This window comes from Littorina saxatilis, linkage group LG16, assembly GCF_037325665.1.
Source record: "Littorina saxatilis isolate snail1 linkage group LG16, US_GU_Lsax_2.0, whole genome shotgun sequence".
NCBI lineage: Eukaryota > Metazoa > Mollusca > Gastropoda > Littorinimorpha > Littorinidae > Littorina > Littorina saxatilis.
The window spans coordinates 48076402-48091324 of record NC_090260.1 but is presented as its reverse complement, the minus strand read 5'-3'; the positions used below and the strand labels follow the sequence as shown (position 1 = coordinate 48091324).

At 44.6% G+C, this 14923-nt stretch overlaps 1 protein-coding gene across 1 annotated transcript in view; it reads left to right on the top strand.

Annotated features, from left to right (window-relative positions):
• LOC138949719 (cytochrome P450 3A7-like) overlaps positions 1-14923 on the top strand; it is a 109950-nt gene that overhangs the window by 5606 nt on the left and 89421 nt on the right. The window contains exons 4-9 of the mRNA XM_070321514.1: positions 2081-2133; positions 3145-3241; positions 7480-7599; positions 11316-11404; positions 12146-12288; positions 13454-13578. Of these exons, the coding sequence (XP_070177615.1) occupies positions 2081-2133; positions 3145-3241; positions 7480-7599; positions 11316-11404; positions 12146-12288; positions 13454-13578 (627 nt within the window). The remainder of the gene's footprint in view (positions 1-2080; positions 2134-3144; positions 3242-7479; positions 7600-11315; positions 11405-12145; positions 12289-13453; positions 13579-14923) is intronic.

The window sequence follows — 14923 nt, the reverse complement described above, 5'->3', positions numbered from 1 at the left end:
TGAAAATGGCTTGAATGCCTAAGAAAAACGAGGCTGGATGTCTAAGGGGGGACCATTATAGAGCAGTTTTTGCCACGAATTGGTCCCCCGGGGGACTACTTCAGAGGGGGGACCGGACCGGATCCTACACCGGCACGGTTGGCCTAGTGGTAAGGCGTCCGCCCCGTGATCGGGAGGTCGTGGGTTCGAACCCCGGCCGGGTCATACCTAAGACTTTAAAATTGGCAATCTAGTGGCTGCTCCGCCTGGCGTCTGGCTTTTTGACTCACATGCGAAGCAAAAGTGAGTCTATGTACTCACCTGAGTCGTCCGTCCGTCCGGAAAACTTTAACGTTGGATATTTCTTGGACACTATTCAGTCTATCAGTACCAAATTTGGCAAGATGGTGTATGATGACAAGGCCCCAAAAAACATACATAGCATCTTGACCTTGCTTCAAGGTCAAGGTCGCAGGGGCCATAAATGTTGCCTAAAAAACAGCTATTTTTCCCATTTTTGACTCACATGCGAAGCAAAAGTGAGTCTATGTACTCACCCGAGTCGTCCGTCCGTCCGTCCGTCCGGAAAACTTTAACGTTGGATATTTCTTGGACACTATTCAGTCTATCAGTACCAAATTTGGCAAGATGGTGTATGATGACAAGGCCCCAAAAAACATACATAGCATCTTGACCTTGCTTCAAGGTCAAGGTCGCAGGGGCCATAAATGTTGCCTAAAAAACAGCTATTTTTCACATTTTTCCCATTTTCTCTGAAGTTTTTGAGATTGAATACCTCACCTATATATGATATATAGGGCAAAGTAAGCCCCATCTTTTGATACCAGTTTGGTTTACCTTGCTTCAAGGTCAAGGTCACAGGAGCTCTTCAAAGTTGGATTGTATACATATTTTGAAGTGACCTTGACCCTGAACTATGGAAGATAACTGTTTCAAACTTAAAAATTATGTGGGGCACATGTTATGCTTTCATCATGAGACACATTTGGTCACATATGATCAAGGTCAAGGTCACTTTGACCCTTATGAAATGTGACCAAAATAAGGTAGTGAACCACTAAAAGTGACCATATCTCATGGTAGAAAGAGCCAATAAGCACCATTGTACTTCCTATGTCTTGAATTAACAGCTTTGTGTTGCATGACCTTGGATGACCTTGACCTTGGGTCAAGGTCACATGTATTTTGGTAGGAAAAATGTGTAAAGCATGTGAGTCGTATGGGCTTTGCCCTTCTTGTCTCTGAAGTTTTTGAGATTCAATACCTCACCTATATATGATATATAGGGCAAAGTAAGCCCCATCTTTTGATACCAGTTTGGTTTACCTTGCTTCAAGGTCAAGGTCACAGGAGCTCTTCAAAGTTGGATTGTATACATATTTTGAAGTGACCTTGACCCTGAACTATGGAAGATAACTGTTTCAAACTTAAAAATTATGTGGGGCACATGTTATGCTTTCATCATGAGACACATTTGGTCACATATGATCAAGGTCAAGGTCACTTTGACCCTTATGAAATGTGACCAAAATAAGGTAGTGAACCACTAAAAGTGACCATATCTCATGGTAGAAAGAGCCAATAAGCACCATTGTACTTCCTATGTCTTGAATTAACAGCTTTGTGTTGCATGACCTTGGATGACCTTCACATGTATTTTGGTAGGAAAAATGTGTAAAGCATGTGAGTCGTATGGGCTTTGCCCTTCTTGTTGGGGTTAGTGCTAGGACTGGTTGGTCCGGTGTCAGAATAATGTGACTGGGTGAGACATGAAGCCTGTGCTGTGACTTCTGTCTTGTGTGTGGCGCACGTTAAATGTCAAAGCAGCACCGCCCTGATATGGCCCTTCGTGGTCGGCTGGGCGTTAAGCAAAAAAAAACCCCAAAACCATAACAGTTTTTATAGGGCTAAGAAATTAGCTCTAAAATTCTCAATCCTGCTTGACTGGGCTTTGCCTCCGGAGGTGATTGTTGTGTTCCGACACTCGGTTACACTTGGATGCTCTTTGTTCAGTGAGCATGCTCTGTGTTTTCAACAGAGTTTAACCCATCCATTTTCTTGCTTTTTGCTCTGGTTACAGGGCCTGTCGGATTTCTTCGTCAAAGGAATGCAGCAGTATGGACACGTGTATGGGTATGACTATGTTTCGCCTTATTTTAGTTAGTTTTTCTTATTTAGTGTTTTTACTTGCAAGTGAGTGAATGACAGAATATCTGCTTTCATCAGATATAGCTATCTAGAGTTGGCATGCAGGGATAATTATTTTGGAAAGGTGCAACTTGTTTGCATTAGGTCAACAACAAAAAAAAGTCTGTTTACGGTAACATAGGCAAAAAAAATAGGGTCGGTAGGTCGGGATTTTTTTATTTTAATTTTTTTTATTTTTTTCCCCAAAAACCTTTTTTTAAGTTATTTTGCCAAAAAAATTATATATTTTTTTTCTCTTCCAAATGCCAAAAAAAAAGTCTAGGGTCGCGCGAAAAAAATAGGGTCGGTCGGGATACCGTAAACAGACTATTTTTTTGTTAGCCTTAGTGAAAGGACATTTTTGCAGATATGTGACCCTCCACCACGGAATGAGTCGCATGTCACCTTTGCATGATTTCATATTTTTACATTTTCCTAAAGAGCTTTTTACGCTTTATCCAGTGGTGAAACCCGTTTTAGAAAAGGGCGAAAACTGTTTGAGTTATAAGCATGTGACTAAGGTGACCCTCACACTGTTACCAGACACTCTCCGGACTTACATCAAGCCTAGCGCAGAACCGCGCGAGGTGACATGCGACTCATTTCGTGGTGGAGGGTCACATATGGTTGGGGTGGAGGTCACTGTGTGTGTGCTGTTATCTGTGTGTGGAATCATACATGATTCCATGCACGTACATACCTGTGTGGGTGTGTGTGTGTGTGTTTCTGGTGAGTTTCTCATACATGTAGCATCTGTTTCAAGAATTAACTTGACGGTCTTAAACACAAACAATTCTCAATCTTGTCTTAGTTACTTCTCATGCAGCTTGTCATAATCAAAGAACAAATATATCGTTCATTGTAATACATTTGATAAAGTTCTTTAGATTGAAGTTAATTGGTTGTCACATTCCTGCAAAAATGTAAACAGTTTTTTTATTTCCTGGCTGTTTTCAGAATTTTCATGTCGCTGGGCCCAGCGGTGGTTGTGTCTGACCCTGACATGCTGCGAGATTTGTTCGTTAAGAAGTTTGCCTCCTTTCCAAATCGCCAGGTGAATGAATAGTCTTCTTGTGATTTATTACTGTAAGGTTTCTGGTGAAAAAAATCATCCTAGAACAGTATTGGTGTTAATTAACAGAGAGAAAATACCGGAAAATAATTGGCCGCCGGTATAACCTAACGGTTGATTTTTTAAAACTACCGTGTTATTCGCTGGTAAAACAACAAAACCAGTACTCTGAGTTGGACTCTTACTGGTTCCAATGACCAGCCTACCGTTTTTTCTGGATAGTTTTCATCATAAAAGTTTGTGTACCGGTTTGAAAAAATATTAGCGCCATCACTGTAGAAGAAGAAAATGTAATAATGAAGGATTTTGAATTGAGTTGTCTGGATCATGTACTACTTGTGACAGGGTGACGCAGTAGGCTCCCTTTCACAGCAGCTTCTCTGCACTGCCCAACCCCATCACAAACAATCGCTACAATCAACGGGTGTTTAACCGGCAACGTACAAGAAACGTCAAGCTACTATAAAAAATAAAAGCCTTACACTAGGCTGGAAGACAACTCTGTCGGGCGTAAAGCCAGGCTGGAAGACAACTCTGTCGGGCGTAAAGCCAGGCTGGAAGACAACTCTGTCGGGCGTAAAGCCATTGGTGCATTTCTGTGCTAGTCCCATCTCAACGAAAGTGAAAGGGACTTGTCACTTCGGTAAGCGGGTCCTGGCTCTGAACTTTGGGAACAATTTAGTTCTTTCAAAGGGAGACGAGTGTGACAAGGTCTCCCTTTCACAGCAGCTTTTTTGGACTGGCTGACGGTTGTCTGGCTGACAGTTGGCTGGCTGACAGTTGGCTGGCCGACAGTTGTCTGGCCGACAGTTGTCTGGCCGACAGTTGTCTGGCCGACAGTTGTCTGGCCGACAGTTGTCTGGCCGACAGTTGTCTGGCCGACAGTTGTCTGGCTGACGGTTGTCTGGCTGACAGTTGGCTGGCTGACAGTTGGCTGGCCGACAGTTGTCTGGCTGCGAGGAGCATTGGCTATTTTTAGTAGCTCTATGTTTCTTGTACGTCGCCGGGCAGACACCTTTCTGTTGTAGAGAGCTATTTTGTGATGGGGTCGGGCTGCTGCTGTCTCCTGCTATGCTCTTGCGAATCATTGCGTTCACGTAGCAGTTTTGATAGGGCTTTTAATTTTGCGCTAAAAACTCTATTTGACTGCAGGCTTTGCCCTCAACGGTGATTCTTTGCTCACCTGGTTACATGATTATCTGAGATTCTGACACTTTCACTGGTTTTAATGATTGGTTGATTAACTGGGTGGATGCACGGGTCCGGGTGGGTGTTTTGGCTGCCGATTGATTTTTTGATTCATCTATTGCTTGTATTACAGTGGAACCCCCTTTTAAGACCTCCACAAATCTGAGAAAACAGGGTCTTAAAAAGGAGGGAGACTTAAAATGGGGGTATATTTACAGAGGTAATGAACAACACGTCTGAGAAAACAGGGTCTTAAAAAGGAGGGAGTCTTAGATAGGGGGGTCTTAACACTATTGTGACTAGCACTGCCACGGCGTTAACGTCCTGCCTGCCCAAGCTTGCCACCAAGAAACTTCCCAAAAATCAGTAACTGTAAAGAAATCTGTCTAGCAAGCTTGAATTAAGTCCAATCACCACCAAATTTTGTGTACTAATTCAAAAATGGATGCCCAGTTCAGTCGTGCTATTTATAAGTTTGTCACGCGATTTGTTTTAGCAAAGGGGGGTGAAAGGGGGATAATTTGTGTTTTTTAACGTTTTTTTGTGTGTTTTATTTTCCACTGCTTTTTTTAAAAGTTATTTTTTAACAGAAAGTATTATAAATAATGTTATAACCAAACAAGGTGTAAAACCTATGAATTAGCTGAAATATTGTTAACATTGTACACAGAAATAAGGAGACAGTACAAAGAAAAAAACAAGCAAATCACGCATTCACTCACAGCATCCTGACTCAAATGAAACAAAACTGTGACACTCACCAAATAATATCTAGGTAATCCATATTGAATATAAGTCACATTTTCACAACAAAGTACCAACTGTACACCTATGAACATTTCCAAAAGGATTAGAAGGCTCCAGCCATCCATTGTTATCAGTGCTGCCACACCCCCATAGCTCCTGCACGATTCCGAGATACATGTTCGTCTAGCAGTATCACCCCCTACCACGTGTAGTTTGCCGACTCGTACTACTACTAGCAACAACAGGACTGTTTCTTCCTCAATATCACTGCTATTATCGCTTTCTTGAGGCGAAAACGACACGATGTATCATGATCTACAGGATCCTCAAGATCCAACATCCGGAGAATCTCCTCCCGTGACAAGGCTCGCCTTCGATTCATTTTTTTTGTTCGAAAACACCTCGCAAATCTGCACTAATTTGATCAAGCCGGAAGAGAAAACCACGTGTATCAAGGGAAACAACTCAATTTATTGCATTCTTCAAAAACCGGGAAGCAATCACGAGTCTTGTACCTTGTATGACTGATACTGAAAAATGCGCGTCCCGTCCATGGGCGTGTCAGCGCTGTTACTGATTTATCAGCGTCCCGTCGCGAAAGTGTTAAAAGGGGGGTTCCACTGTACTTATTTCTATTGTTTATTGCTGATATTTATGTTATCTGCAGACCTGTTTACCCTGCCGGATTGCCCGGAATTATTACGGATTTGGGGTCTAAATTCCGGTATTACGGAATACTACCGAAAATTCCGGAAATTCCGGTCGAGAGAACCTTTTTCGTGCGTGAAAATTCGAAGTCGAAATTGTGGTAGTCACCAGGACTGTGATTTCAAGGCTGACCGAAACAGCCTTTTCTGCGCTTGTGCATAGCAAGGTATTTGGCGGATTCCGCGGATTTGAGATCGACATTGGTCCGAAGGGTAATATAGGGCCAATCTCTGTGGGGACGAAATGCTAACCAAAAAAGCGAAAGTTGTACAGAAATATCGGCAAAACTATTAAGTCAAGTGGCGGTGTCTGGTGAAGTTTAAGAAGAGCGAACCACATTCATTTTGGTGATCAACTTGAGATCAGTGCAACAACAAAGCTAGTCAGTTACGAGTCACGTCGCGGCACGTGTCCCGAGGTTAGACGCAGCATTAGTTTTAACAAAATGCAGTACACAAATGAACATGGAAACAAACAAAAACACGAAATTATGTTTGGCAAAACATGAGCCTGCTTCGCATCAAGTTTATTTGACCTAGGTCTCTACTTCCACAGAATCTCTCAGACCTGCGAACCGATCTCTCACTACGGTCAGTCGCGCCAGAGACATAGATGTAGGTCTATGGTCGCGCTCATCAGTTACTTGGCTGTTGCCGAAATTCAAGTTTTTCTGAGCCTAAAACTGATCTCCATTAATATTTCTCCAATATAGCAAAGATCACAGTTCTTTGAATCGAAATACTTACAACAAAAATAATGTTTAAATGAAATAAACGAATCGGTCCTCTAAAATTAAAGGTAGCTTCTGGAGAGAGTTATCATGACTGGTTTTAATGCAGGATGTCTGATGTGACAGAATGTAAGGTGGTTTTGTTCACATGCATCTTCAAGTGACTGTAAATAGTCCAAGGGCGGGGTGGGGGATGTTACAGGGGTTCCGGACCCCCCCCCCCCCCCCCTTGCTGTCAAAAAAGCAAAAAAACAAAGCAAAATTCAGTCTGTGGGAAAAAAAACCTAGACATTTTCTGTCTGTGAAATTGTTGTTGTCGGGAGCAGATATCAATGAAGATAAATTGCCATTATTTAATACTAACTTTAAAAGAAATAATGAGTGGCTGCTGACACCAATTTATCATGTTTAAAATCAAGGACAAGCTACAAATTGTTAATAAAATAGCTAAAATTCTTCAGCCAGACCCCCCAACCCCTGGACCCCTGGAGCTCTCTTGTTCCTACTGTGGGGTTTTGTTTTTTTAGATAAAGTAAACTTTTCTTAGTTAACTTGCATATTATATATCAGGTGTCGTGTGTTTGTGTGTGTGTGTGTGTCATCGAGCTTCTGTGTGTGTAGTACAATACTGTTAAACATGGTTATCAATTTTGTACGTTGTTTTGCATGGTAGCGCGCGAATAAACGTGTCGTTTAATCGTTTTCGAGCTGGTTTATGGTTGATAAAAAAGATTACCCAAAGATGCCTCAAATTACGGAAAAGTACCAGCTGCATTCCTGATTTTCATTTGGGGGGGTAAACAGGTCTGTATCTGTGAACTCATGTCTGATATTTTGTGACATGCAGCCAATGCTCGAGTTCCAAGTGGAGCCCTGGAAGTACAACCTGCTGGCACTGAGGGACCATCACTGGAGGCGAGTACGCAGCATTCTCTCCCCTGCCTTCAGCTCCGGCAAACTCAAAAAGGTGAAACTACGCTAAATGTGAATTGACAGCATGTCTCAGGCTGTCCTTCTTTGCCGCTACTAAACAAGGCTAAATGTGATGACAGCAGGTCTCAGGCTGTCCTTCTTTGCCGCTACTAAACAAGGCTACAGCATGTCTCACGCTGTCCTTCTTTGCCGCTACTAAACAAGGCTACAGCATGTCTCACGCTGTCCTTCTTTGCCGCTACTAAACAAGGCTACAGCATGTCTCACGCTGTCCTTCTTTGCCGCTACTAAACAAGGCTACAGCATGTCTCAGGCTGTCCTGCTTTGCCGCTACTAAACAAGGCTACAGCATGTCTCACGCTGTCCGTCTTTGCCGCTACTAAACAAGGCTAAATGTGATGACAGCAGGTCTCACGCTGTCCTTCTTTGCCGCTACTAAACAAGGCTAAATGTGATGACGGCATGTTTCAGGCTGTCCTTTGCCGCTACTAAACAAGGCTAAATGTGATGACAGCAGGTCTCACGCTGTCCGTCTTTGCCGCTACTAAACAAGGCTACAGCATGTCTCACGCTGTCCTTCTTTGCCGCTACTAAACAAGGCTACAGCATGTCTCACGCTGTCCTTCTTTGCCGCTACTAAACAAGGCTACAGCATGTCTCAGGCTGTCCTTCTTTGCCGCTACTAAACAAGGCTAAATGTGATGACAGCAGGTCTCAGGCTGTCCTTCTTTGCCGCTACTAAACAAGGCTACAGCAGGTCTCACGCTGTCCTTCTTTGCCGCTACTAAACAAGGCTACAGCAGGTCTCACGCTGTCCTTCTTTGCCGCTACTAAACACGGCTAAATGTGATGACAGCATGTCTCACGCTGTCCTTCTTTGCCGCTACTAAACAAGGCTACAGCATGTCTCACGCTGTCCTTCTTTGCCGCTACTAAACAAGGCTACAGCATGTCTCACGCTGTCCTGCTTTGCCGCTACTAAACAAGGCTAAATGTGATGACAGCATGTCTCACGCTGTCCTTCTTTGCCGCTACTAAACAAGGCTAAATGTGATGACGGCATGTCTCACGCTGTCCTTCTTTGCCGCTACTAAACAAGGCTAAATGTGATGACGGCATGTCTCACGCTGTCCTTCTTTGCCGCTACTAAACAAGGCTACAGCATGTCTCACGCTGTCCTTCTTTGCCGCTACTAAACAAGGCTACAGCATGTCTCACGCTGTCCTTCTTTGCCGCTACTAAACAAGGCTACAGCATGTCTCACGCTGTCCTTCTTTGCCGCTACTAAACAAGGCTAAATGTGATGACAGCAGGTCTCGCGCTGTCCTTCTTTGCCGCTACTAAACAAGGCTACAGCATGTCTCACGCTGTCCTTCTTTGCCGTTACTAAACAAGGCTAAATGTGATGACAGCAGGTCTCACGCTGTCCTTCTTTGCCGCTACTAAACAAGGCTAAATGTGATGACAGCATGTCTCAGGCTGTCCTTCTTTGCCGCTACTAAACAAGGCTAAATGTGAATTGACAGCATTTCTCAGGCTGTCCTGCTTTGCCGCTACTAAACAAGGCTACAGCATGTCTCACGCTGTCCGTCTTTGCCGCTACTAAACAAGGCTAAATGTGATGACGGCATGTCTCACGCTGTCCTTCTTTGCCGCTACTAAACAAGGCTACAGCATGTCTCACGCTGTCCTGCTTTGCCGCTACTAAACAAGGCTAAATGTGATGACAGCATGTCTCAGGCTGTCCTTCTTTGCCGCTACTAAACAAGGCTAAATGTGATGACAGCATGTCTCAGGCTGTCCTTCTTTGCCGCTACTAAACAAGGCTAAATGTGATGACAGCATGTCTCACGCTGTCCTTCTTTGCCGCTACTAAACAAGGCTAAATGTGATGACGGCATGTCTCACGCTGTCCTTCTTTGCCGCTACTAAACAAGGCTAAATGTGATGACAGCATGTCTCACGCTGTCCTTCTTTGCCGCTACTAAACAAGGCTAAATGTGATGACAGCGGGTCTCAGGCTGTCCTTCTTTGCCGCTACTAAACAAGGCTAAATGTGATGACAGCATGTCTCAGGCTGTCCTTCTTTGCCGCTACTAAACAAGGCTAAATGTGATGACAGCAGGTCTCACGCTGTCCTTCTTTGCCGCTACTAAACAAGGCTAAATGTGATGACAGCAGGTCTCACGCTGTCCTTCTTTGCCGCTACTAAACAAGGCTAAATGTGATGACAGCATGTCTCACGCTGTCCTTCTTTGCCGCTACTAAACAAGGCTAAATGTGATGACAGCAGGTCTCACGCTGTCCTTCTTTGCCGCTACTAAACAAGGCTAAATGTGATGACGGCATGTCTCACGCTGTCCGTCTTTGCCGCTACCAAAGCAAGCGTGAGAAGTATTGCACGTACCTCGCTTCCGGAGTATGGCACGAACAGAGTCAAACTCACTTTAGGTTTCACAAGGGTTAGCGGCGAGCGCAGTGGCGTAGTGGATAAGACGCCGGCCTTCTAATCGGAAGGTCATGAGTTCAAATCCCGGCCGCGGCTGCCTGCTGGGTTAAGGGTGGAGATTTTTTCGAACACCCAGGTCAACTAATGTGCAGACCTAATAGCGCCTTATCCCCCAAGCACAAGACCAAGTGCGCACGGAAAAGATCCTGTAATCCATGTCAGAGTTCGGTGGGTTATGGAAACACGAAAATACCTAGCATGCATACTCGACGAAAACGGAGTGAGCTGACTATGCTCTCAGAGTATAGTGTGGGGAACCCAAATGGGCAAACGAGCTCACACTTAACCAGAAAAATTCTGGAACGCTGAAGAAGAAGAAGACGGCAACATTTTGTTTAAATTGTGTCGGTATGAAACTGCCTCACAGTGGAGGGATGTTCAAATGTTGTGTGGAGTACACCCTTTTTTCTCAAAATATGCCAAGCTTGTTTAACCTTCACGGGATCACGCTTTGGACTACACAGTCTGGATGATGTGGGTCGTGTACGACCCATATTTTCCAAGAAAGGATTGAATCAACGTTAAAAGTATGGGTCGCACGACCCACGCCATCCGAGTAGTAATGAACGTTTTTCCGCCTCTTTGCAGAGTATGGGTTGTACACGACCCTAGCCATCCGAATAAGGATAAACAGCTTAAAATGCCTAACTTCATTGATCCAAATGGGTCGTCCACGACCCGCATCATCCGGACTGTGTAGTTCAAATTACGTCATGTTTGTTTACAAAAATAATCTTTCAACAGTTGGGCAATAAGAAGGCCAGACCGGCACGGTTGGCCTAGTGGTAAGGCGTCCGCCCCGTGATCGGGAGGTCGTGGGTTCGAACCCCGGCCGGGTCATACCTAAGACTTTAAAATTGGCAATCTAGTGGCTGCTCCGCCTGGCGTCTGGCATTATGGGGTTAGTGCTAGGACTGGTTGATCCGGTGTCAGAATAATGTGACTGGGTGAGACATGAAGCCTGTGCTGCGACTTCTGTCTTGTGTGTGGCGCACGTTAAATGTCAAAGCAGCACCGCCCTGATATGGCCCTTCGTGGTCGGCTGGGCGTTAAGCAAACAAACAAACAAACAAATAAGAAGGCCGTATGGTGATTGGAGAGTACATGAAGTCTCAATTAAAAACTCCAAATAGTTTCAGAGATAAAGACGATTTTGTGAGGCTCTGGGTCGTCCACGGAGAAGGTTAAGAACTCTCAAAATACACAAGAGAGGTCTGTAGAATGCGTCTTTGTTGTTACAGATGATGCCGGCTGTGGAACGCGTTGTGTCCAAGCTTGGTGAACACACAAAGGACAAGACGGAGACAGGGGAGCCAGTGGAGCTGAAAAAGTCAGTGTTTCTTTGCTTAGTTTGGTTGTTTAATGCCTGTCTGTTGGCTGGTGGTTTCTTCAGGCCTTATGAGTTTGTGTTTGTGTGCGTCTGTGTGCACTTGTGCATGTGTGTGTGTGTGCAGGGTTCGGCTTACTATAGTGCCCCCTGCGCCATTCTGACGTTAATTCTGAAAATACGTGAAAAGGTGCATTGAATGATTGATATTATGAACCACCATAATTATGTACTTTACATCGGAGAACAGCATTGGGAATAGAGCAAAGCAAAGGCGCGCGCCAAGCCGAGTTTGAGTATCGCTGTGATTGGCTGTTGAATATGTAGTGCATTGTATGCAGCCAATCTGGTAAATTAATTGTTCTCGTTAAACATTTAAAATGTTGTCTTTCCTCTAACATCAACACAGACACACGCACTCACACTCACACTCACACTCACACACACACACACACACACACACATAACACACACACACATAACACAACATAGCGGCATATTCTCAGATGGCACCCTATTGCATTATTTTGCATCTTGGGTCCGTGTAGGCCGCCTAAGCTCTCTTGGTGCTTTTTTTCCTTCTATGTCCCATGGGAATTTGGTTGAGCGGGACAAATGGCCCATTGTCTTTTTCTCCCACAGGTGTTTGTGTGAACAATTGGGCGAGCACATTGTATTTTGTTGTGATTGAACATATTTGTGTCTCGAGCCACTCTCATTCGCACATAATTTTGTTTGTCTCAGATTCTGCGGAGCCTTTGCAATGGACGCGATAGCAGGAGCAGCGTATGGTATCCAGGTGGACTCGCTGGAAAACCCTGATGACCCGTTTGTCAAACACGCCGTGTCCATTGTGGACCCCCGCAACATCGCCTTCCCTCTCATCAGTGAGTCATATAGCTACAGGTTGTAGTATTTGTCAAACACGCTGTGTCCAGTGTGGACCCCCTCAACATCGCCTTCCCTCTCATCAGTGAGTCATATAGCTACAGATTGTAATATTTGTCAAACACGCCCTGTCCAGTGTGGACCCCCTCAACATCGCCTTCCCTCTCATCAGTGAGTCATATAGCTACAGCTTGTAATATTTGTCAAACACGCTGTGTCCAGTGTGGACCCCCTCAACATCGCCTTCCCTCTCATCAGTGAGTCATAGCTACAGGTTGTAATATTTGTCAAACACGCCGTGTCCAGTGTGGACCCCCTCAACATCGCCTTCCCTCTCATCAGTGAGTCATATAGCTACAGATTGTAATGTTTGTCAAACACGCCGTGTCCAGTGTGGACCCCCTCAACATCGCCTTCCCTCTCATCAGTGAGTCATATAGCTACAGATTGTAATATTTGTCAAACAAAATATATTCCAAGAAATGAGAAAGCAACCGTTAACTCATTGTCTCCCAGGTACGGATATATCCGTTCCCACCCTTATGCCTCTATCTGACCAGGTACGGATATATCCGCTCAGACTGTTAGCTTTAGTCGCTTCCTGTAACGTCCATCTAACGCCTGCATTCCAGCGTGTTGATACACAGTTACTACAATTCTGAGTGACCTGCTACAGCACAGCTGGTCTCGGCTAAAAAAACAAACTTGGTCAACATAGGTGGGGTAGAAAGACTGTTAAGCGCCAAACATCATATCAATTTTACAATACATTTTTTTTTTACCGGTTATTACAATCTAAAGCTGTTGAATTTACCCGTAAAAAAACCATGCAGTTATCACAGTAGCTGCTTTGTTTTTCATCTCATTTGTCTAGGTTTTTTTGGGTTTTTTTGTACATTATTATTTTTTTTTTTGCGCTCAAATAAAGTTGAAACCATGTTTAAAAAATATTAGGAAATCACGTCTAAAATGGTGGGAGTCCTAAAATGGGAGTAAGTTTATATAGTTTATGAACAATACATTTGAGGAAACGGGGTCTTAACACGACGGGGTCTTAACACGACGGGGTCTTAACACGACGGGGTCTTAACACGACGGGGTCTTAACACGACGGGGTCTTAACACGACGGGGTCTTCATATTTTTTTCCCTTTTACATGAACAGTGGTGTTTCCCTGGCTGGCACCTGTATTCAGGATGATAGGGGTGAAGGTCATTCCGGAGTCGGCAACGCAGTTCTTCACAAGTGCAATTGACTCGGCCCTGGCTGACCGACGAGAAGGCGACAAGGTTTGTGTGTGTTCTGTGTGTGTGTGTTCTATGTGTGAGTGTGTGTGTGCTAGCATGGTTGTGTGTTGCTCGTGCATATGTGCATGTGTGCCTCTCTCTCTCTCTCTCTGTTTCTCTCTCTCTGTTTCTCTATCTGCCTCTCTCTCTCTCTCTCTCCCCACCTCCTTCCCTCCCTGCATTGTGCAAGTGCCATTGATTCCATTCTGGATGACCAATGAAAAGCCAAGAAGGTTTGTGTGTGTATGTATTCCTGTGAGTGTATGTGTGCATGCGTTTGTCAAAAGTAACTGGAACTGCAAATGCATGGTCATGTGTAGAATAACGCACAACGGCAGATGTGTGTTTCTTCACACAGTGCTTTCATCAGACGAGGGGTTCCACACGACAGGTAGTGTTGTTGGTGTGCTACAAAGATTTGATGTGAGTGTGACGGGGATACTGCTGCCTGACCCTTCACAGCAGGCTCTGCAGTTGTCAGCCGTTGGAAGAGCGTGAGCTATTTATAGCTCAACATTTCCTCTATGTCGCTGACACTTGTGAATTGTAGAGTTCTGTTTGTGACACCTGGGTCTGGCTTAGCTGCTGTGTCCTTGTATGTTCTTGCGTGTTTACCCATGACAGTTTTTATAGGGCTATTCATTTAGCTCTACAATTCACAACCCTGTTTGACTGGGCTTCACCTCCAAATGTGATTGTTGTGTTTGGGCGCTCGGTAACATGACATTGATCAGTCTGTTCTGTCAGGGTTACAGTGATTGTTGTGTTTGGGCGCTCGGTAACATGACATTGATCAGTCTGTTCTGTCAGGGTTACAGTGATTGTTGTGTTTGGGCGCTCGGTAACATGACATTGATCAGTCTGTTCTGTTCTGTCAGGGTTACAGTGATTGTCGTGTTTGGGCGCTCGCTAACATGACATTGATCAGTCTGTTCTGTTCTGTCAGGGTTACAGTGATTGTCGTGTTTGGGCGCTCGGTAACATGACATTGATCAGTCTGTTCTGTTCTGTCAGGGTTACAGTGATTGTCGTGTTTGGGCGCTCGGTAACATGACATTGATCAGTCTGTTCTGTTCTGTCAGGGTTACAGTGATTGTCGTGTTTGGGCGCTCGGTAACATGACATTGATCAGTCTGTTCTGTTCTGTCAGGGTTACAGTGATTGTCGTGTTTGGGCGCTCGGTAACATGACATTGATCAGTCTGTTCTGTTCTGTCAGGGTTACAGTGATTGTCGTGTTTGGGCGCTCGGTAACATGACATTGATCAGTCTGTTCTGTTCTGTCAGGGTTACAGTGATTGTCGTGTTTGGGCGCTCGGTAACATGACATTGATCAGTCTGTTCTGTTC